Source organism: Hyaena hyaena, unplaced genomic scaffold (assembly GCF_003009895.1).
Source record: "Hyaena hyaena isolate Hyena2069 unplaced genomic scaffold, ASM300989v1 scaffold_291, whole genome shotgun sequence".
NCBI lineage: Eukaryota > Metazoa > Chordata > Mammalia > Carnivora > Hyaenidae > Hyaena > Hyaena hyaena.
The window spans coordinates 634,660-658,599 of NW_024080921.1; the positions used below are offsets into that span (position 1 = coordinate 634,660).

General features: G+C 35.6%; 1 protein-coding gene across 3 annotated transcripts in view; it reads right to left on the minus strand.

Annotated features, from left to right (window-relative positions):
- Positions 1-3,676: 3,676 nt before the first annotated feature.
- Positions 3,677-23,940, minus strand: part of NUBPL (nucleotide binding protein like) — a 214,477-nt gene continuing 194,213 nt past the window's right edge. For all 3 annotated transcript variants that reach the window (XM_039247126.1, XM_039247127.1, XM_039247128.1), the window contains 3 exons: positions 15,271-15,391; positions 11,486-11,568; positions 3,677-4,721 (listed from right to left, as the gene is read on the minus strand). In XM_039247126.1, the coding sequence (XP_039103057.1) occupies positions 4,659-4,721; positions 11,486-11,568; positions 15,271-15,391 (267 nt within the window). In that variant the 3' untranslated portion in view covers positions 3,677-4,658. The remainder of the gene's footprint in view (positions 4,722-11,485; positions 11,569-15,270; positions 15,392-23,940) is intronic.

The following is a 23,940-nucleotide window of genomic DNA, read 5'->3' on the forward strand; positions in this document are numbered from 1 at the left end:
GCATTCTTGAACAGCAAGGTGATAATAAACATAACAGTGAGTTATTGGTGCAAAGGCAGACAAACAAACCAATGGGACAGAATAGAAAGCCCAGAAACAGACCCATAGAAACTGAGGCATTAATTTACAACATAGGTGGTACTGCAGAAAAGCAAAGGAAAAAGACAGTCCCAGGGGACAGTTAGATAACCACAAGGAAAAGAAAATGAAACCTAGTGCCTACCTCACCTAATAACCAAAAAACAATTCCAAGTGAACTATAGAACTTAATGTAAATGGCAAGACAATGCTAAAACTTCTAGAAATTAATACAGGATAATATCTTCATGACCTTGTGGCACTGCACAAAAATCAATAATCATAAAAGAAAATAATAAATTTGAATATGTTAAAATTAAGATCATTTGGTTAATCAGAAGACACCATTAAGAGAGTGAAAGACCAATCATAGAGTGGAAAAGGTATCTTCAACACAGAACAGTGATTCATTTAAACACTCTAATAACACAATAGAAAAATAGGCAAGAGATTTGACAAGGGTATATACAAGGGTAGTATACAAAACCAGAAATCTAATTAACCAATAAATATATGTAAAGGTACTCAATTTCATTTGTAATCAGGGAAATGTAAATTAAAACCATGAGATAGCACTAAACAACTACCAACAATTCCACTCCCAGAAATAATGCAACAGATATTTAAGTACAGAACACCAAGATAATATGTACACAGATGTTTGTAACAGCACAATTTGTAAAACAGTGGGATCAGAGGTGCCTGGGTGGCTCAGTCGGTTAAGCATCTGACTTCAGCTCAGGTCATGATCTCACGGTTTGTGGGTTCGAGTCCCACATCGGGTTCTGTGCTGACAGATCAGAGCCTGAAGCCTGTTTGAGATTCTGTGTCTCCATCTCTCTCTGCCCCTCCCCTGCTCTCACTCTGTCTCTCCCTGTCTCAAAAATAAATAAATATTAAAAAAAAAAACAGTAGAATCAACCCAAATATCCAATTACAGTGGAATGGGAGAAGTTGTATATATTCAAACAATGTAATACTCTACAATAAATAATATGAATAGCATATGCATCAGCAGACATGGAACTCAGAAACAGTACATAGCAAAAGCAGTTAATATAGACATAATCTCATTTAATATAAATTTCAAAAGCAGGTAAAACTATAATATTTAAGAGTAGAAGCTTAGGTGTATCAGTAGATGGTGAACTTTTAAGGGACAGAAAGGATAGTAATTGTGAGAGAAAATACTGAGTCTTCTGTGATGCTTGTGGTGTTTTACTTCTTAATCTGGTTGGCAGTCACTTGGGTGTCCACTTTGTACATAATTAGCCTATATACTTATGTCTTCCATGCTTTACTGTACATATAGTATACTTCATTATAACCTCCCCCTATAATGGTTTTTGGCCATTGATGAACTTTTTTTATCTTTCATTGTTAGAGGTGTTTCAAATGGAATGATGCAACTTCCTGATCCGTAATATGTTCTTTGGTTCTAATTTTCTAGGATTCCAGAAAATTTGTACGTATTTTGGAGCATGGTGGTGGTGGTGGGGATTCTTCCCCTGTTTGGAACTGGGAGGCAGAATTTAGATAAAAATAAAAAATATATATTAGCCAAACTGACAAAAAGCTAGACTAGAGGATACGTGATCATAGTGGGCCACCAAATACCCAACCTCTAAATTAGATGGACTTGCCCACCCAAACCCAAGGCAGAAATGGATAGGTTTCCCTGCAGCCTGCCGCAGAAAGCTCAGGATTTGGTTGAAATTAAAGAAATGCAGACAGGAAGAAATTTACCCATAAGATGTGTCACTCCTCCTTCCCTGGCATGGAGTGGGTGGGGCAGCCTGCCTTGCCTCCTGGAGAATGGAATGGAAATTCTCCACATTCTATGGAAATGTCAAGAATACAGAATAAATATTACACATAACGACAGGCAGACTAGCTGTGCTTGACAGTCTGTCTTTAAAGTCAGCTCTTTGAAGCTTAGCAGAGGCTGCCATAGGCTAAATTTTAGAACAAGCTTCATTCTTGCTCTTACAGCTCCTTTCTATTCTACCTCTTATAAACCTGCTATATATTCCAACCACCATCTTTTTAGTGGCTTTTCTGGAAACATCTGCAAAGACTTGCAAGCAAGGGTAAAGGAGAAGAGAACAAGTGATTATATGTGTAGCTCTTTTCTAAGTCATGTATTTATGAATAAAATAATCCTTCCCATTTCTCTATGAGATGTATTAAATCGGCACACAACTTTAAGTGCCTCTGGAGCTTATTTATATCACTCTTCCTCTAGGTAAAGGTAAGCCAGGTATTTTTGGTATTTAGAAGTATTCAGTGATTGTTTATATCAGCCTTTTCTCAAAAGTCAATAAAAACACAAATATATAAAAAAAAAAAAACACAAATATATATCTACAACTTAAAGTCATTCTTTCCTTCTCACAGTGATGAAGAATGATTACTGTGTGTTCATAAATACTTTCATTCATGATCTTAATTAGCATGGATAATTTGGCCAAAGACATTTCAGTTCAGACAGAGCAAAATATGTTTATTTAACTAACATTTTATTTTTTATTTTGAGGTAACTGTAGATTCACATGCAGAGATTCCAATGTGTCCTATTACCCAATTTCTTCCAACAGTAACTATAGCTGGAGAACTATAGTACAATATCTGTCAAGATATTGGTATTGACACAGTCATAAAACAGAACATTTCCATCATCATGGGGATTCCTTATGTTGCTCTTTTAAAACCACACACAATTCTGTCCCCTGCAACCTTCTTCCCTTAAGTTCTGGAAACCACTAATCTGTTCTCCATTTCTATAATTTTGTCATTTCAAGAATGTTCCATAAATGGAGCCATATGGTATAAATCCTCTTGAGAGTGGCTCTTTCATTTAGTATAACTGTCTAGAATTCAGCCAGGTTGTTGCAGGTATCCATAGTTTATTCTTTTTCACTCCTGAGTAGTATTCCATGGTTGGATATATCACATCTTGTTTAAACACCTGCCCACTGAAAAGCTCCGTGTTGTTTTTGGTGATTACCAATAAAACTGCCATGAACACTCATGTACAGTTTTTTTAGATGAACATAAATGTGTTAAACATGTTTATAACAACATGTGACTCTCTGCCTAATTTTCTACCTAACTACTAAGCAAAAGATCTCAAGGTATTTGCCAAAGGCCACAGACCACTTCTTTATAACTGAGGATCAATTAATGATTACTTTTTTTCTTTTATAGTTTATTGTCAAGTTGGTTTCCATATAACACCCAGTGCTCATCCCAACAAGTGCCCTCCTTCATGCCCATCACCCTTTTTACCCTCTTCCCCACCCCCATCAACCCTCAGTTTGTTCTCAGTATTCAAGAGTCTCTCATGGTTTGCCTCCTTCCCTCTCTCCAACTATTTTTTTCCCTTCTCTTCCCCCATGGTTCTCTGTTAAGTTTCTCCTATTCCACATATGAGTGAAAACATATGGTATCTATCCTTCTCTGCCTGACTTATTTCACTCAGCATTAACACCCTCAAGTTCCATCCACATTGCTACAAATGGCCAGATTTCATTCTTTCTCATCAACTAATGACTCTTATCAGTACTTGCAGCTTTATAACTATTTTGTTTCCTGATCTTGGAAAGCTCCCCTAAATCTCTGAGCCTCAACTAGATAAGATAGATGCTTTTCAAAGTGTATCATTTGAAACACGAACTCCATGAAATGCTCCTAAAAGGGGAGGGAGATAGCCTTCATGGTCCAGTAAGTTTGAGGAAATGCTGAATACCATATTTCTCTTTTGAAATAAACTCTTTGGTATAAAAAAGGAAGGATCCAAGTTCAAATTCCAGCTCCATCATGTGCTAGAACAGAAACCTTCAGCAAAACACTTAACACTTCCATATCTCAGTTTTCTCATCTATAAAATGGAGGTAACAACAGTACCCAATTCATACAGATGGAAGACTAACTGTAAAGACACATGAAAACACTTGATAAATGTTACCTATTATAACTATTGCCATCATAATAATAATCATTAAAGTCATTATGATCTTGTTAAAAATATAAACTTCCAGGCCTCACCCCTGCAGATGATATTCAGTAAGTCTAGGGTAGAGCCTGGTCCAGATGAAGCAGAGGTTAATTTACGTTAAGAATGTGTCCACAACAGTCCAAGACAAGATTGAAACTCAGACCAAACTGACTGATGGAGTCATCACACTTGTATCAGTACACAGTAAATACTTTAAATGACTAACTCTGTAGTCCCACAAAAAGAGCACAGTTCTTTCCTGAATTGAAGGTTGGGCTTATAATATAAACTTATGATAGCCCTAGGGGTAATTCATTAAAATAATACGCAGTTCTGTGCAGTTGGTACACATCGGCACTCAAAAGAAAAATCCTAAATGTAGCAGTTAACACCAATATATAAAAATTTTACTTGTGAGTCATTGCTTAGCAAATCAAATCTGAAAATAAGACATTATTTCCTCAGAAATACAAGAAAATAACCATGGTTCTATTGTTGCTGTAGGTTTCATCACCACACTGCTGATTTCCAAAGGTCTTCTTATTGTTAAGCACCAGGTCAATTTCCAGAACACTTGGGGAATTCACTCTAGAGGTGGTGGCAATCGTTTTACCACTTCTGCGGCAATCCTTAGGTAAGCTTTGGCCTGGAAAAGAACAGACTCATTTGTTCTATATTCCTCCCCAGCAGACATCAAATGACTCATGAACTGCTGGCCATAGCTGCCTAGTTAATTTAATAGTAAAAACGCTGAGTGAGCTAAGGAAATTCAGCAATGAGAAGGTGTCATGTACACTGCAGGTGGGGCAGGAAAGAAAGGGTTTTAGAGTTTTTAGGAGGTAACTACTTAGAAGGTGACTTTCTGAAAAAAAACAATTTAATATCAGCAATTACTGTTTTCAGACTCTAATTCCCCTGTCAGCAAACCAGCAACACAGTCCAGTTGTAGAAAAATTGTATCTTCCTCTTCTGATAAATTGATACCATGAGTTAGATACTGCCCAAACTTCTTTGGAATGAGAGCTGTCAGTCATTTCAAAAAGGACTGTTTATTACCACCCTATGGAGCATTTTCTATTCTCTATGAGAATGGCTTCCAATACTGGCACTGAGCACCTATAGGCTCCTTCACCTGGTGAAATTTGGGTACCAGGCAAAAATTCCTGGGATCAGTTGTTACACTCTTCATCTTTCGGATCCCCAGAGCAGCCAAATACTAATAGGAATTCCCAAGCCACTGTGAGTCACAAACTAACCCAATGCCTACCAGGTCCAGTCAGAGCAATGGTCGTAACATTTGCATTTTAAAAGTTTTTAATAATTAGGGACACCTGGGTGGAACAGGTCATGATCTCACCCCAAGTTCCACCCCAGTATCCAGCTCTGTGCTGACAGCTCAGAGCCTGGAGCCTATTTCAGGTTCTGTGTATCTCTCTCTGTTCCTCCCATGCTCGTGCTCTGTCTCTCTCAAAAATAAACCTTAAAAATAATGTTTTGAATAATTGCAATGCAAATATTATTTATTTCTCCTATAGCATCTATAAAAAGTAACTGTAAAACAACAGTAAGGTCTTCTAAAATCATTAATTTATACATTTATATACTTAGATTTATGAATATACTACTACTACTACTACTACTACTACTACTACTACTACTACTACTAAAATTACTATGGTTCATAATAGTTAAAATTTACTTGAGTACTTAACATTTACCAAGTAACGTTTCATTACTCACAGCTACTTTAAGGGATAAATTCTGTCACTAACCCCACTTTATAGATAAGGAAACCTAGACCCAGAAAGGTGAACAGTCTTGCCTGAAGCATTATAACTAATACCAGATAACCTGGTCTTTGATCCCAGCCTGACCAACTCTCTGACTGCATGGTAAAAGAACTGTCTGAGGTCTGTTTACCCTGATTTACAGAAGTGTGTTAAATGTATTTGACACATTTTCATTTCTAAAAACTGTGCTTGAGCTCTAACAGCTGAATTATGCTTTATTTTACCAGAAAAGTGTCAAAATCTCACTTGAGAGTCTATTTTTTAAAAAAAGAATAGTCCTTGGGGCTCCTGAGTGGCTGAGTTAGTTAAGCATACAACTTTCACTCGGGTCATGATTTCATAGTTCATGAGTTCGAGCCCTGCATTGGGCTCTCTGCTGTCAGCACAGAACCTGCTTTGGATCCTCTGTCTCCCTCTCTCTCTCTGTCCCTTCCCTGCTCTATCTCAAAAATAAATAAACAATAATTTTTAAAATTAAAAAAGAGGGGCACCTGGGTGAATTAGTCAGTTAGGTGTTTGACTTCGGCTCAGGTCATGATCTCGCAGTTCCTGAGTTTGAGCGTCACATCAGGCTCTCTGCTATCAGCACAGACCCTGCTTCAGATCCTCTGTTCCCCCTCAGCCTCTCCCCCACTCTCTCTCCCTCTCTTTCAAATATAAACATTAAAAAAAATAGTTCTCAAAATATGAATAAAGCCTTAATTTTTTTATTACCTATTATACCAAGTACTTTGCATAAGTAATCACACTTATGTGTGATTTAAGTGATCACATCATCAACTCAACTTGGATAAAGAAATTGTCACAAAGTCACTATGCTGGAAAGCATCAAACCTGGGTCCACCTAACTCCAAAGCCTAGATTCTTCTATTACATTGCATACTAAACAGTAAATCCAAAGTACAACTAATTTTAGTCATAATGCTTTATCTAAAAATGGTTTCACTCTCTGCTATAGTTAACAGAAACAAAAGTTTTGTTTAAAAGTGGAAATGACATGTACTTTGTAAAGAAATATTTCTCTTAAATTTAGTATGCTGATTTTCAGCCATGTATCTCTGTAAATACCTTTTATCTCCTAGTAGTTTTTCTGAATATTTAGGCTTAATATTTCTGTGATGACAATTTAAACTTCACTATGGCAAGCTGAGGGAAAGCCAACATTCTATCAATCTTAAATTCTTACTTATATTAGAGACATAAACCTATCAGACTACACAAAACACTGAATGATTCCAGAATAATCAAATTTGCTACATTTAACCTTTGCTTTTTAATGGACTATCTACAAGCTTAAACTTTTAATATATCACACTCAAAGTAATGGTTAGATTGTCATTTTCTGAGAAATCTCTAAAAGTGCTTAGTTTAACAGTTTCAATTTCTACAAAACTGTTGAAACTGAATTTTTTCAGCCAATGCAGTATCATTTCAACAAATACTTTTTGGTTCTTATCATGTGCGAGTCACTGTTTTGGCAAATCTGTGGAATGTAACGATACAAAAGGAAGGCAGAATAGCTCACTTGTGAAGAGTTGGGGCTCTGAAGTTAGACAGGCCTGAGTTAAAATCTTAGTTCCATCACTTATTAGCTCTGAGGCCTTGGAGAAGTTACTTAACTCTTCTAAGGGTTAACACTTCCACATCTCCAAAATGTCTACCACAATAGCACCTACCTCAAAGGGTTTGGGGATATTAAGTAGGAATAAAGTATGTCAAGTGCTGGCACAAAAGAATGAAATAAGTATTAGTGGCTGCAATTATTACTATTATGTCCTTAAGTAATTTGCGATCTCACTGAAGAGCTCATATGAACATGTACTTATGGGTACTTCTCCTGACTGAGGAACAAGTAAACTAAATCCCTCCCTTTTTTCAAGATTTTTTTTTTTAACGTTTTATTTATTATTGAGAGACACAGCATGAGCATGGGAGGAGCAGAGAGAGGGGGAGACACAGAATCTGTGTCTGAAGCAGGCTCCAGTCTCTGAGCTGTCAGCAGAGAGCCCAACGCAGCGCTCCAACCCACAAGCTAGAGATCATGACCTGAGCTGAAGTCTGATGCTCAACCAATTAAGCTACTCAGGCGCCCCTAAATCCCTCCTTTTTGTTTAACCCATAAGTAGCAACAAGGCATCATACACATATCATGTATTTAAAAAAATGTGATTTTGATTTCCCAAACTATTAATACTCTTTTTTTTTATCATCTCAATTATACATAAAATAACCCTTGTCTTCCATTTGAGATCGTATTTATTGGGCCATCTACAAACACAGATAACATGGCTGGATCCTGTTCGTCTGCTTTGTCATTAATAAGTTATAGGAAACAGATGGCAGCCAAAGTGCAAGAAGTTTTATGGAGAACTTTATTCCTTTGTTTCTGTTTTCAAAGATTTTAAGTTCTAATTTATCATACATAATCACATTAAGATTATAAGGTTATAATAAATTGGAAATTATAAGATAATAAAGTTTCTACTTTGAAAAGTATCAGGAATACCTTATACCACACCTGTCTGTATGTCAATATTAAGATTTTTACTTGATAAAAAGGATGAAAGCACAAAATTATCAGTCACTTATGGGTCTATTACTTGTTTCCTGGATTCAAGGAAAGGCAAAATGTAGAAAGAGTTGAATTAACAATTATAATCACACAAACAGGGTCAATGCTATTGAACTTTAGAGTTCTGAATTCTAAGTGTCCACTTCCTCTCCCATCCTCCTCTATGGCTTCTCTGGCTATTTCACTCTACTTATATTTGGAGAGCCAACTATTCCCCTTTCCTTAGTAGTGCGCATGTTCAGAAGGTTTTGCCCCATGACTGAGGAGGTAGCAGCTTGTTGGTACTTTTTAACTGGTACTGTAACTCCTCCCAACTTTTCTGATAGTACCTTAAATTCAGCACATATCATACTTTAAATTAATCAGTATCACTTGAATATTGGTCACCTGTGAAAGTTAAATATTACTGGGAGAGTGAGTACCAAATAAAAGAATGTATTTAAAGCACCTAAGTACTGTACTCATCTCTTAAAACAAATTAAAGAAATCATAGCTATTAGTCTAGGACCCAGAAGGTATATGATATAATGGAACTATTGATTTGCAAGGAAAAGACTTGTCTGTTAATCATATTTTATCATTTATTAGTTCTGTAACCTTGGGAAAATTATTTAAATTCCTTGAACCTCAGTTTCCTCATCTGCAAAATGGGGCTATTTATATATTGCATTAAGTTGGGAGCATAGAAATTATGTAAGCAAAATGTCTGACAGTGTCTGCTATAGTGTAGTTGCTATTATGAGGAGAATGGTTAATAATAATGAATGTAATAATTTCCATGGAAACAGAATACATACAAGGCACTATATTTTTTTTCTTTTCATGACCATGTCTAAATCTTAAAACTGCTCAGAAATCTTCAATATTTAAGGTTGACAACCTAGTACATGAAATTCTCACTGCTTCTGCCAAGACCTCACCAAATAAAATCTAGCAAAAACCACAAAGGCTTAGGCTGTTCTCATTCTTATAAATGTCAGCCAATAACAGAAAACTAATAGATCTAATGTTTATGCAAATGTAAATGAGATTAAAAAAAAAAACTCCAAAAAAACACATAAACACTGCTGTTTAGAGCTTTAAATCATATTATCTTTTGATGGCTGCTATATGTTTTCTCTTGTATTACATTCCTTTAACCTGCTTGAAACATCCCTTGCTTTTGAGAAATCTCAAAGAAAACAGCAATAATGGATAGGTGGAGAAAATCTAAACATGTGGGATGCCTGGGTGGCTCAGTCAGTTATGATCTGACTTCAGCTCAGGTCACAATCTCACGGTTCATGAGTTTCAGCCCCCTCATCAGGCTCTGTGCTGACAGCTGAGAGCCTGGAGTCTGCTGCAGAGTCTGTGTCTCTGTCTCTCTCTGCCTACCCCTGCCCCCACTACTGCTTGCATGCACTCTCTCTCTCTCTCTCTCTCAAAAGTAAACATTAAAAAACTATTTTTAAAATCTAAACTCATAAATGATATAATCTAGTAAGTAATTATTCTCAGTCATAAGAAATCACCACAGAATGTCTTTAGTCTGTTCTTGGGAGGCATTTAAAAGTGTGTAATTAAAACAAACTCAATTTTCATACAACTTTCATTCTGCATAAAGTATACCTATGATAGCTGAGTTGGCAGAATTTAATTATGAGAGTAATAAAGAGTTATGATTTTTGCTTATCTGAAAGATTTATAAGAAAAGACTGAAAAGGAAATTTAACAAAGGCAGGAAAAGAAAAACCAAAAACAATGATAAGTGCTATACACTATACTCTATTTCCTTAGAGACCATGTCCCCAGCAACTCTATCACCTATACCATAGCTACTGACTCTTAAGGACTTCAGGCCCCTGAAAGAGAGAACTCAAACTCAATGTACTTTACATATTCAAGACTCCTGACTGTCGATTTATTTACAGTTCTTACTTCATTCACAGTTCTAACCAAGCTTGGCTCTTTTATTTTCGAGTTCATATAAGATTAGAGAAAGCTAGGAATGAAAGGAGTAGTAGTTATGGATAGTCAAAATAACAGTACTATAATATACCTGTTAGCTAAGGGGAAAACAAAAAAGAATAGCTATTAGAAGACTGACTGGGGCTTTTCGGCAAAGGAACACAAAAACTACATGCAAACTGATGCACCAGGTGATAGCCCAGCTTCTAGCTTACACAGCAAGTGTTACTTAAGACAGAAAATATATATATATACACACACACACACACACATATATATATATATGATTGATTGTATTCCTACCTTAAAAAGAGAGTAAAATAAAACATTTTATTCTTAAAGTTGTAACACTTTAGCAATCTTGAAAATCTATTAACTGTATCCCCAAAGACACTGGCTAATGAAATACAACTAGGTTTCCATCTCATCTCCCCAATCACTTTTATTAAAAATAAATACAACGAAAATCCCATCTCTAATGCATTATAACAATTTCCCTATATCCAACCCAGTATTTTCTTACATTATGTTCCATTCTCCAAACAATGAGCTGAACATATACAACTTAATACAAATATAGTAATCTTGGGCAGTTAGATACTCCTAGGCAGCAGGATAAGAATTTTACAAACACTTATTGTTAGTGTTTTTCATGAGAAAACTAGTTGGGTAATGGCTCTTTTTTTTAATTAAGAAAATTTTTAATGTTTATTTTTGAGAGAGAGAGAGAGAGGTGGGGGCAAGTGGATAGAGAATTCCAAGCAGGCTCTGCATTGACAACACAGAGCCTGATACAGGGCTCTAACTCAGGAACCGTGAGATCATACCCTGAGCCACAGTCAGACACTTAACCAACGGAGCCACCCAGGCACCCTGAGTGATGGCTTTGTAAATGAACTTGTTCAGCGAATAATTCAGAGCTAGCACTGGTATGCCTACCATATAATACAGTTATTTAAAGATGCTTTGAATAAGTTAACTAATATTTAATATATGGACTGCAAATAGATAAACTTGATCTTCCCAACTTTCTTCCTAAATATCAAAAAGTATATATCCTGTAAAAAGATACTAAAACACATATTTAAGAACATCACTTACCTCATCACTTTCAGGCTGTGAAAACACAATCGGCTGGCCTGTATCTGAAGTTTCCCTTATATTAAGATGCAAGGGAATGTCTCCTAAAAGAGCCCACCAGACATCCATTAGCACTATAAAAGTTTATACAGGCATTTGGAATTTCACTATGTGAACCTCAGAAAAACAAAAAACAAAATTTAAACTAAATTCATTCAAGTTAACTTGAATTATGACTATCCTCAAACTGTGAAATCTCTAAAACAGGGAATTTCAAATGAAAATCAGGGGCAACATATTCCATTTCAGACATTGTATATATATATATGAAAGCTATGTGGCAGCCAACCAAGGGATAAGGCCTCTCCTGTATTCTTTGCTGCAGGTCTTCCAGCAAGAAATGGTTTAGAAGAAGCCAATTTGACAGTAAATTATATTAAAAAAATAAAACAGGAGTGTCATAAGAAATTGCTTAGAAGATATTTGTAAAATTACTGCTCCCCATCATATCTGATATAGACACATCATACTAAATAATAAGAGGAAAGTGAAGAGGAAAAGATGGGGAGACAACATCCAAAAAAAGAAGAACAAAATTAGCTTCCTGATGTTGACAGATGAGTGAGCTAAGACAACTGCTGAAAAGTATGACAGATCTGTTATCTCCACTACCTACCTCTTTATCAGATTGAACTACTTTTCTTTTATTATGTATTAATTTATATAGCATTATATATAACTTGTAATCTTGATGAAATCTCAGGAAGTATATAAGACCTCTACTATACAGACTTGTCAGAAAAATTATGTCTCTCCCAGGTATATGTTAGTGTTAGGTGGTAGAATTTAGGGGGAAAACACTCTGATCCATAGTCCAGTTGACTCCACCACACCTTCACAAATGAAGCCTTTCAAAAGGCTTAGATTTATTATTATTTTTCTTTAAAATTTTTTTTAATGCTTATTCATTTTTGAGAGAAAGAGAGTACAAGCAGGGAAGGAGCACAGAGGGGGGAGATGCAGAATCCGAAGCAGGCTCCAGGCTGTCAGCACAGAGCCTGACGCAAGGCTCAAACCACAAACCGTGAGATCATGACCTGAGCTGAAGTCAGACGCTTAACCAACTGAGCCACCCAGGCGCCCCTCAAAAGGCTTATACTTAAAATGCTGTAAATGGAGTCTTAAGTAGAATAGCTGACTCATTATGTTACTGAGCATTCTGAGAACAACACCAAATCCATGCAAGGGTTACTGAAACCTGTGTGTATGTGAGCATGTTTATATACATAAGGCATTCAACACCATTCCAGACTATGTAAATAAAGCAGAAGTATAGGTTACAAAATTACAAGCCTATTACGATTTATATTATGAAGTACATAGAGGAACAGGTATTTCGTGCTCCTCTTGTCAGCAAATTTTGGCATCTTAATCAACTTTTTAAATCTTTCCCAAATGTTTGATAGCCAAATGACAAAATAAATGAATATTTCAGTAGTCATTTAAATTTGATGTCTATTCTATAGATCAATTTAAGACTATAAGAAACTGTCACAGGAGTAGAGGAATATATGTTACAGAAAATTCCTAGAAACCCATAAAGTTTTTTCTCTTGATTTATGCCATTAAAGTAAGGAATCCTGAATGTTTTAATTTCTATTGCGAAATGAAAAAAGATAGAATCTTCTCCTTTATATAGGCACCTATCAATATAGTTTCTGACTTTCAGGGATTCATAATTCTATCTATAAGCACAGAAGAGCTAATCAAGGAAAAGGAAAACCTTTTTAGAAAATAGGTGGCACACCATAGTGAGAGTGGTAATGGGCTAACAGTTGCAATAACAGAGGAGGAGAAAAAGGAGTAATGGTATGGAGAGTGAGTGAAATGCAGTTTGGCCTTGAAACGTATCTTTAAGGGGCTAGGTCTGAAGCAAGGGTGTATTTCAGAGACATAACTGCTACAGGAGAGTTCTGAGAACCATTTTACCAAATAATTATTTAGTGCAGCCCAATAGATGACAATAAATTAAGAGGCAGCCATAGAGTCATTAAAGAAAGTTCAACCAGCCAGGAGGCGACAGCTGGGAGAGCTCTTTCCCTGACTTCAGGTTGTCCTTCCTGACTACAACCTCTCTGTTATTGAAGCCCCTGCTCCGGACCATGGGAGGTCTCACTGGGCCCCATAACTGCGTTAAAAGGAAGAGATGTGCCCTCAGTTGGAACTCCAAATTACTTTCCCCATAACACTGTTAGATACAGCAATCTATAAACACTATCCATTTTGTGTGCTCAGTCATCAGTATTTCTGACTCTTTTTCAGGGTAACTATACATTTGTGAGCTCTTGGATAAAATGTAACTTAGTGTGATTGTTTTCCTAAGAGATATATTTCAAATTCTAAATAAATGATTTACAGTAACATATATCATACCACTCATTTATAAATCAGGGAATTATAATACTGTCAGCATAGTTCAATAATGCCATTATAATTACACACATTTACTTTATTACATAAATGTATATCAATATGTTGCTATTATGCAGATTTGGGAAATTGAACTTTCTAGGTTAGTTAAATAAAAAACAGTTGCAGAATATAATTAGTCGCTGTAATGATAGCAATGTATCAAAATATAACATTAGTATTCACGTATTGTGGTGGCTGCTATAGTATAAATGCATAATAATAATAACACATTTAACATCAACTTTTGAAGTTTAATTATAATAAAGAATGCTTTGAAATTCCTTGATCTCTAAGGGATTTTAATTGTTAACTTCCTAAAACTAATAATTCACTCTATTCCTCCCTTTTTCAGCATCTAACTTCTGCCTTTGCCCAGAACAGAAACTCACTCATAAGGAAAATTATCAACATGTCTCCTAAAGCGTCCATTAAGTTGCTTGTGGATTTTTCAAAAATCATGTTTTACCTACAATTTGTGTTTTGCTCACTTTACACTTGACTTTACTTCTCATAACACTAACTAATCCTTCAATTCAGTAACGTGAACAGTATATACAATGTAAATTTCAGGTACTATATTTCACAGACATGGCAAACACATATAAGAAGATTACAAAAGGGGCACCTGGGTAGCTCAGTCGGTTAAGCGTCTGACTTCGGCTTAGGTCATGATCTCACGTTCATGGGTTCGAGCCCTGCGTCAGGCTCTGTGCTGACGGCTGCTCAGAGCCTGGAGCCTGTCTTTGGATTCTGTGTGTGTCTCTCTCTCTCTCTGACCCTTGCCTGCTCATGCTGTCTCTCTCTCTCAAAAACAAGTAAAACATTAAAAAAAATTTTTTTTAAAAGATTACAGAAAACAGAAAATGTTTTCTAGAGCAAAAGGGACTGAAAAATTCAGAACTTAGCAGAAAGGCATTTTTTCATATGCACCAAGAACTGACACTTCCAAAGGCTGTTACAACACACTGATCAGGTATCTGTTGACACTGAGAGATGTGTTCTCAGCTTAGCAAACAAACTGAGGACCACTATTTAAAATAAGGACTTCAAATAACAACACTCAGACTACAAAACTCTTCTTAAATTAAAGTTATAGGCAGTTTTTACCTATGGCAAAAATGGTAATTGGTAGAACAAACCTCCTCTTCAAAAAAGCTTTCTGCTAATGAAGTACTATAAAAAGCCAAAGAAAGGTTAACAGACATATACGACTCCTTATACTTAATTTAAAAACTGAAGATAATTCATCATTTTCCGAGACACTCTTCATCACCATCTTATCCCCATCTTCCCTTCTGCCATTTCCTCTACAGAACAATATCCTATGGTCTTACCTAGAACATCAAGACCAAGGGTCCGTGCTAGTCTTCTGGCACCATCAGCACCAAAAATATGAGTTCTGTGTTTACATTTTGGACACTGGAAAACACTCATATTTTGGACAAGGCCCAGAACCTAGAATAACAAAAACCATTGAAATTAAAACAAAGTTAAACCAAATCTCAATCCATGATTTCAAAGTTTTTAGTGAGTGCCCACTGGGTTCTAGTGATACGATGATGAATAAGTTATTGTGTCTCCTCCAAAGGGAACTTGCAAGCTAGCGGGAGAGCAAGACACATGTAATTAACTTTGATAATGTGATAAATGCTAAAGAGATAAAAAAAAATAACAGGGATTAACAAATTCTGTCTGGGAAAAATAAGAGGTATCTCTGAGCTGCCCACATTGCTCAGAATCGTTTCTTCAGGTTAAGGGTGAGAAGGGTTGAGACCTATAACAGGAGTACTAGGCAGAAAGAAGAACACAAGCCAAGACAGGGAAATGTAGCTGCACATGGCCTGTTTGGGCTGTAAGCTAATGGGAGGCAAAGGCAGAAGCTGGCTTGGAAAAGGGAGGTGAAGGTCAGATGGTAACGTACTAGATGCTATTCATGTATTTGAGACTTTCTTCTTGAGACAACAGAAAACCACAAAAGTTTTTGCAAGTTGGAAAGATGGTCAAGAGGTAATGTTACACAATCAGACCTGTGTTTTAGAAATTTAGCCCTGATAGCAATACAGAAAAAATAAGCAGAAAGAAACATAGGAAAATAAATAAGAGGCTGTTGTGAACAAAGTCTCATAGTAAATAATACCTAACAAATGCTGAGTATTATATACCAGGCACTGGTTAAGTGCTTTAGATGAACTCTTATTTACTTGTCTCAAAAACTTTATGAGATGGGTATTTTATCATTCTTATTTTAAAACTGAGGAAAAGGACACATCTAGCAAAAAAAACCTAATACTCTTATCAGAATATTATCATTTGCAATAAAAATTTAAAGACTTACAGAAAGTATCTGTCTCTTTCTGAATTTCCCTAACTTCTGGCACAAAAGAAATAGCTTATAAAGATTTGTTGAATAAATAGACAGGATCTGCAAATATAATCCTTATTCACATTTCTTTTAATCCCATTTTCTTTTTAAAAAATATTCATTCATTCATTCATTCAGAGGGAGAGAGAGGGAGACAGAGAGAGAGACAGAGAGGGAGACAGAGAGGGAGAGAGAGGGAGAGAGAGGGAGAGAGAGGGGAGGGGGAGAGAGAGAGAGAGAGAGAGAGAGAGAGAGAGAGAGAGAATGAATCCCAAGCAGGCTCCATGCTTAGCATGGAGACCAATGCAGGGCTTGATCCCATGATGATGAGGTCATGACCTGAGCCAAAATCAAGGGTTGAACGCTTAACTGACTGAGCCACCATGTGTCCCAATCTCATTTTCTTATTAACGGAAAGCAGTGCTTCTCTTCTAAAATAAAAATAAGGAGCTCAATCATCAGAGGCTTGGAGATAACATGTCTATATGATCCTATCAATTCCACCAAAAAGATCATCATTATAGGAGGTATCTCTATCAGAACATTTTCATTTTAAGTGAAGAATAGCAGTGATAGTCCACAATGAAACATATAGATAAGGTGATCAAATTTATTCTTCTCTCTGAAAAGAGAAACAGAAAAGACTAAAGTTTTTCAAAACATATGCAAATGAAGACAAGTTGTGAGGGACATAAATTTGTAGCTAAGCATTTTCCAAGCATCTAATAGATGCCATTTTGCTGATGCAAAGTATTATAAAAAATAAATCACACTGTACTTTGGTAATTCAATACCATTTCCAAAAAGTCAGAAGAAACACAGCTAATACCACACACCTTATTTGTTTATTCACTGTGTCTATATAATATTCCCATTGCTTGAGCAGTTTTACTGCCATTTATATTAAATGTGATACAGTCCTCTCACTGTAGAGCTTTCAACTTAAATATAAATATATCACTTAAGAAATGGAAAGGGAGCCTGGTTGGCTCAGTTGGTTAAGCATCTGACTCTTGATTTCAGCTCAGGTCATGATCTCAGGGTTTGTGAGTTCGAGTCCCTCAATGGGCTCCACACTAACAGTGCAGAGCTGGCTCAGGATTCTCTGTCTCCCTCTCTCTCTGCCCCTCCTCTGCTCACTCTCAATCTCTCTCTCTCTCTCTCTCTCTCTCAAAATAAATAAATAAATAAAAATAAGTGGGAAAGGAAAAACACTTAAATAATGTGAAAATCTAGGTGAGGGTATATTCTGTTTCAGAGAGAACAGGAAAAGTATCCCTACTCCACAATCTCATCAATTCCCCAAAACAGAAAGGTATGAAGCAAAAGTGTATTTTCAACTTATATGATTAACTTATAAGTATCTTATTACTGTTCAATATGCCTCAGACATGTTCTCTATAAAGACTACAAAATGTCACAAACATAAAACCATAAGCAAACTCAGTATTTAATGAGCTCCTATTATATGCCAGTAACTGGGATAAGCAGAAGGAGTAGCACTCAGTGGTGAGCAAAACAACCTTGCTCCTTGACCTCCTGGATAGAGAAACAGACTAAACTAATATTGCAAAAATCTACTGCTTCTCTGCAAGCAAAGTACAGCATATTATGAGAGTGTAGAACAGAGAGAACAACATCTACTCTGGGAGTCACAGAGTAGTTCCTTGAGGAAATATGTGACCTAAAAGTTAAAAAATAAAAATGAGGAAAAACTCTCAAGACACAAGTAGGGAGCAGAAGTCTCCTTCAAGGAATTGAAAAGCCAGCAAGGTTGGGGAGTGGTTAGTGGTGTGAGATTTTTCTAGCAGGACACAAGGCACTAAACATAAATAAAAAGTTATATTGTTTACTTTGTCATTAAAATTAGTAACTAAATTGGAAGATACAAGACAATGAAAAGGCAAAGTATAAAGCATGAGATGGTATTTAAATACACTTTCATGACACAAGGCTTTTATCTCGAAAATATAAAGAACTCCACAAATCGGTAAAAGAAAATCAGAAATAAAATGGGCAAGACTTCACCAGCACTCCATGAAGAAAAGGATATCCAAAGACTGACAAACATGAGACAAAAGGGTTCAACTTCACTAATCATAAGAGAAATGCAAGTTAGAACCACATTGAGATACCATACATTTAAGCTTTGGACCCGGATAGAACAGATGAATGTCTATATGACTGTAATAACAACCAATAACAAATTTCTATGAGGACAGAGAGCAAGTAAAACTCATAGTTTCAGCTGAGTGTAAACTGGTACGATCATTTTAGAAAACTGTTTGGCAGTTAATCTAATTAACTGACATATGGTTAGTATACACTATGGCACAGTAATTTGCTCTCAGTTATATATTAACAGAAAGACATGTATAAAAGTATTCACTCAACAAAAGACATGTACAAAAGTACTCACAAATAGCACTAATTATCCCCAAATAGAAAATGACCCAAATGACCATCAATGGTACAATGGACAAATAAATTGTGGAACAATCATAGGATGGAATGCTACATGGTAATGAAAATGAAAAAACTTTAGCTACAATCAACAGTAGAAATGAATCTATCAAATATAATTTTAAGCAAAATAAGGAACATGAAAGTATATACTTATTATTCCATTTACATAAAGTTTATAAACAGGCAAAACTAATTTATGGTGTTATAATTTGGGTTCCATTTTGGGGAAAATATTATGAATAATGCTTCTATGAGTGTTTTTATACATGTCTCTCTCTCTCTCTCTCTTTTTTTTTTTTTTGCTAAGTATTTAGGTTATGTATGTTTACCTTCAGCAAAAAATGCCAAGTTTTCCAATAAAGCTCTACCAATTTACACTCCTCCCAGTAATGAATGAAAATTCCAGCTGTGCCACAGCTCCACCAACATTTAGTATCATCAGTCTTCTTTATTTTAGCAAGTATGGTGAGCCCATTGTGCTGGACTGTTCAAACCGTCAATCTGTTTATATTGGGAACTATATTTCCTAGAATCTTGCTTTGTATATGGCTCCTGGTTAAAGTTCCCTGAAAGTGGCATGATATTCAGGAGGTGGCAGTGAAGGCTTAGGCATTACACTCTATACTTTCCTCTGGTTAGAGCTTGTGAAAGAAAGATGCAGGAGTGCACATGTATTCCAGTTTGTTCTCTTTCCTCCTGAAGCTGTGCCCAGCTCTCCTTTGCACTGTTGTTTAATTTATGTTGCTATAATTATTAATGAAGTTGGGCATAGTTTTTAAACATTTTTAAATGTTTATTTATTTTTGAGAGAGCGAGAGAGGGAGAGAGTAGAAGGGGCAGAGAGAGCAGAAGACACAGAATCCAAAGCAGGCTCCAGGCTCTGAGCTGTCAGCACAAAGCCTGACAAAGGGCACGAACTGCAAGATCATGAACAAAACCAAAGTCAGATGCTTAACGGGCTAAGCCATCCAGGCTGCCTAAGCATATTTTTAAATATTTATTGGTTATTTGTATATTCTCCTCTGTGAAATGTCTGTTCTTGTCTATTTTTTCTATTCATGTAATTTTTAATTGAATTGTAAGTATTCCTACTATTTTAAAATATAATTTCTCTGTTGTTTGATTCTCAACTTTGATATTGATTTCATGTTGAAATAATATTTTTAATATGCCTAGTTAAGTATATTATTAAAATTAAGGTCACCTGGTTTTTTTTTTCCCTACATTTTAAAATATAGCTACTAAAAGGGCACCCCGGTAGGTTAGGCGATTAAGCATCTGACTTTGGCTCAGGTCAAAAATCTTATGGTTTGTGGATTTGAGCCCCATGTTGGGATCTATGCTGGCAGCTGGGAGCCTGCTTCAGATTCTCTGTCTCCTTCTCTCTTCCTGCCCCCCCTCTACTCGTGCTTTCTCTCACTCTCAAAAATACATAAACATTAAAAAATATATGGCTACTAACCATTTTTAAGTCACATTTGTGGCTTGCATTATATTTCTACTGGACAGCACTATTGTAGACAATTGAAGCATGACTATAGAATTTATTTCAGTAGTTCTCCTATTTAAGGTTGCTTTAAGGTCCTAAAGATGCACAAAAACATTTATGAGGGCCAGTGATTTATGAATATTTTTAAAAATTGAAGAAAGATGAAATCGTTTCCTTTAAGACTATACAGGAAAGATAAGCTGTCAAGTTTCTTTGCTTTTAGTTGAAATTATATCAACTGAGTGTGATAAGACACTCATACATTTATTTCATTAATTAGAAAGAAAACATATTAAGATATGCAGAGTATGTGGCAGACAACTTTTTCAAACCATGGGGTTAGCTGGAAAAAAATTTAAAAGAAAGCCTGGAGTCTTAAAAAGATTAGAAAACACTACAGTAGTTTTTTTAAACAGTCTTCTAAATCAAAGAGTTCTGAACAGAAACAGCTAATATAATAAGAAAGGACATTAGAATATTCAAATGACAATTCTGTTCATAAAAAATTTTCTTAAAAAGGAAAGAATTCATGCCCATGTGACTACCCTGTAATGCCTGCTCTTCCTCCCAAAAAATGCCTTATATTGTGTGACTATTTCATGTGTTGTTAAGCTGTTTGTTTATTGAAGAGCTATTTTGTAGAGCAGAAACATTAGAAAACAGATGCTTTGCCATAGCTTAATTTACATAATACCATTAAAATGCATCTGTAAGCATGCTCAATCATTTTTTAATGTCTCATCAAAATATAACATGACTTTCTGTGTCAACTATCCTCAAAAAATGTTTTTAAGAGAAAAAGTATATACGATCCCTATGTTTTGACCTCAGCTAGCTTTACTGAAAAAAAGTAAATGACACATGTCTGTTTAACACCAGCCACCACAAACCTTTTACACGTTATTTTTACGTTATTCCAATCCATCATTGGCTCAGAAGGGTACTTTTTATTAACTTTAAAAAAATTGACTCTCTTGAAATATCAACATTGCTCTGAGATATTGGATTTTTGTGTCCAACTGAATTGAATTAAGCAAGCTCAAAAGGCCTTAATTTTAATTTCTTCTTGGCATTTTAAATTCAGACTCAGGTAAGTAACAAGCAAGATTTTCAGGCTATTATATAATCCAATTTCTCAAGGTTACAGTCAGGTTAAATTCTTGCTGGTTGGAATTTGTCACAAGGATTACAAAATATGATTTAAGAAAAATGAGGAGGAGAAACTGTTAAATAGAAAATGAATAATAATAACTGAAAAAGATTAGATTCTCAAGTGCTTTTCAGTTCTCTATTAGCCTTGAAACAGTTTTTAATATTTTCCTTGAAATAAGTGTACAAATATTATAATTTTAAAAAATGAGATGAATGTTTTTGTTTCCTTTTTCGGAAGAAGTAGTCTGGCATGCAAAGAACAATAAATGGGGAAAGTGCCTTCATGTTCCTCTCAGTGACCAACTAAATAGCTGTCGGTCTGTGAGGTACAACTCAACTTCTCAACATCCTGAATTTCAAAATGAGGTTTTATATTAAATGATGATCTCTAAAATAATGATCCCTAAAATCTACTACTAAAACAGTAACATTCAGAGCCTCCCTTTATAGGACTATGTACTAAGATCTATGCTAAGTACTCCATATATAACCTCACTTAACTGCCATTATGACCTATGAGATGGGTCACAAAACACTGAAGCTAAATTATTTGCTCAAGGTCACACAATCAGTAAATAATACAGCCAAAATTCAAGCCAGCTGGGTCACTGCTTTGTATATAGAAGTCACCAAACAAGACGACAAGTAAATGGACTCAAGGATTTTGTTCATGGAACTAGGCAGTCTGAAACAATACTGAGTCAATATAGTTTAGCATAGTAATTAAGAGCACAGTTATAATGGAAGGTCTAATTTGAGCCATCTTCACACTCACTGCTACAATCCAACCTTAGATTTCTCTTCCTTCTCCTGGTCATGGAACTCCCTCTCCCCAAAACACCCTCATTATGCCTCTCTTGACTCCTCCCCATTTTTCAATCAACCCCTTTTTCTGTCCTCACTTGCCCATCTAGACAGTCAAAACCCAATGGTAAGCAAATGTAATAGAAACTCCTCTTATTCCCTGAAATTTCTAACCTTGTGGTATTCTACCATGTCCAAATCACTAAAGTTTGGATTACTCAGTATTGGATAATCCACAGAAACAGCAGTTAAAAATGTGGGCTCTGGAAAGCATACTGCTTGGGATAGGAGCCCAGATGCCCACTAAACAGAGAGGTAACCTTATGTGAGTTACTTAATCTTCTATACCACAGTTTTGTTATCTGCAAAATGAGAGAAATAATGTTATCTGTCTCACAGGGTTGTGAGAGTTATTACTTTAATTCATGTAAATCACATAGAACAGCATTCTCAATAAAAACATTCATGGACTTGTGAGAGATCCCAAGGAAAGACATAAAGCAGCACAAACAACATTGGTCTCTGAGATGTTATAATGACCAAGATGCAGAACACTATCCAGTTTTATAAAGATTATCAAAAAAGAAAAGTCACTTTTCTAAAAGAGGAAAAATTAACCAATTGTGAAGAAGGAAGCCACATATGATACGTCATGCATAAACTAGTTAGTGTGTTCCTAAAAATTAGAATTTGGCACTTTGTAAAGCCTTCAGAGCCAATAATGAAAGATTCTTCAAATACATCAAAAGTATGAAATTTCCCAGAGAACAAAATGAGACTATTTGATAATCACAGAGGAAAAACTATATTCAAGGAAGAAAGGAGAGAATGAATGTGTCACTTGCCTCTATTTTCACATAAGACTGCCTATTTCTAATTTGTTTTTTTATGGCAGGTCAGCTCGAGGTATTAAATACAATTGGACTTTTGGGGTCTAAGAGACAAACTAGAAAGATGCTAAAAAAGCTCTAAGATGGTATCATGAACACATGACTTTTGAAGACATTCACAGGTGAAGGTGTGGAACCTCAGGGTCCAAATAATTAACCTACTACCATAAATGGCCACTCTGCCAGAAAAATAATAAATTACAACTCTGATCCTCATTGTTGAGAACAATATGTAGGGTCTGTGGTAATAAAAATGGAAAACAGTAGAAGATGGAAAGAAAACATTGATGGGAAGGAATCATCTATTTTAGGTTCTCAGATCACCTCATTTTTCTTAGAAGAAAATATAATCATTAACCCTTTTAAATAAATATTTAAATATTTAAAAGTTCCATACCACAGTAGTATTTTTTGTTTCTTTGATTTTTCTTTTTTTTTTGTTTGTTTTTAATCAATAGGAAAAGTAAACCACAGGAAAGGCAAAATTCCTATCTCTCTTTTTAAAATAAATAACTATTTGCAAGGCTGAAATAGTTATAGAATTTTCAGAATTACTTACAAGGGAAAAAAAGGTAAGTTCAGTGGCCAGCATTAGGCTATAAGCTGTACTTTGTTTTCAGGTCATCTATAGCAGAGACAGGTAGCTTTGACCAAAGACCATGGCATCATCTTTCTTGGCACATAGCTAACATAATTTTCTTGGGCTCCTTGAGAAATGTGGCATATGATCACATGACTTTTAGTGAAGTGTGAGTAGAAGTGTATGTATGTCTGGTCCATAAAAATTTCCATGTACACGCCTCTGTTCTATTTCCCCCTCTCACTGGCTCAAATGAAGATG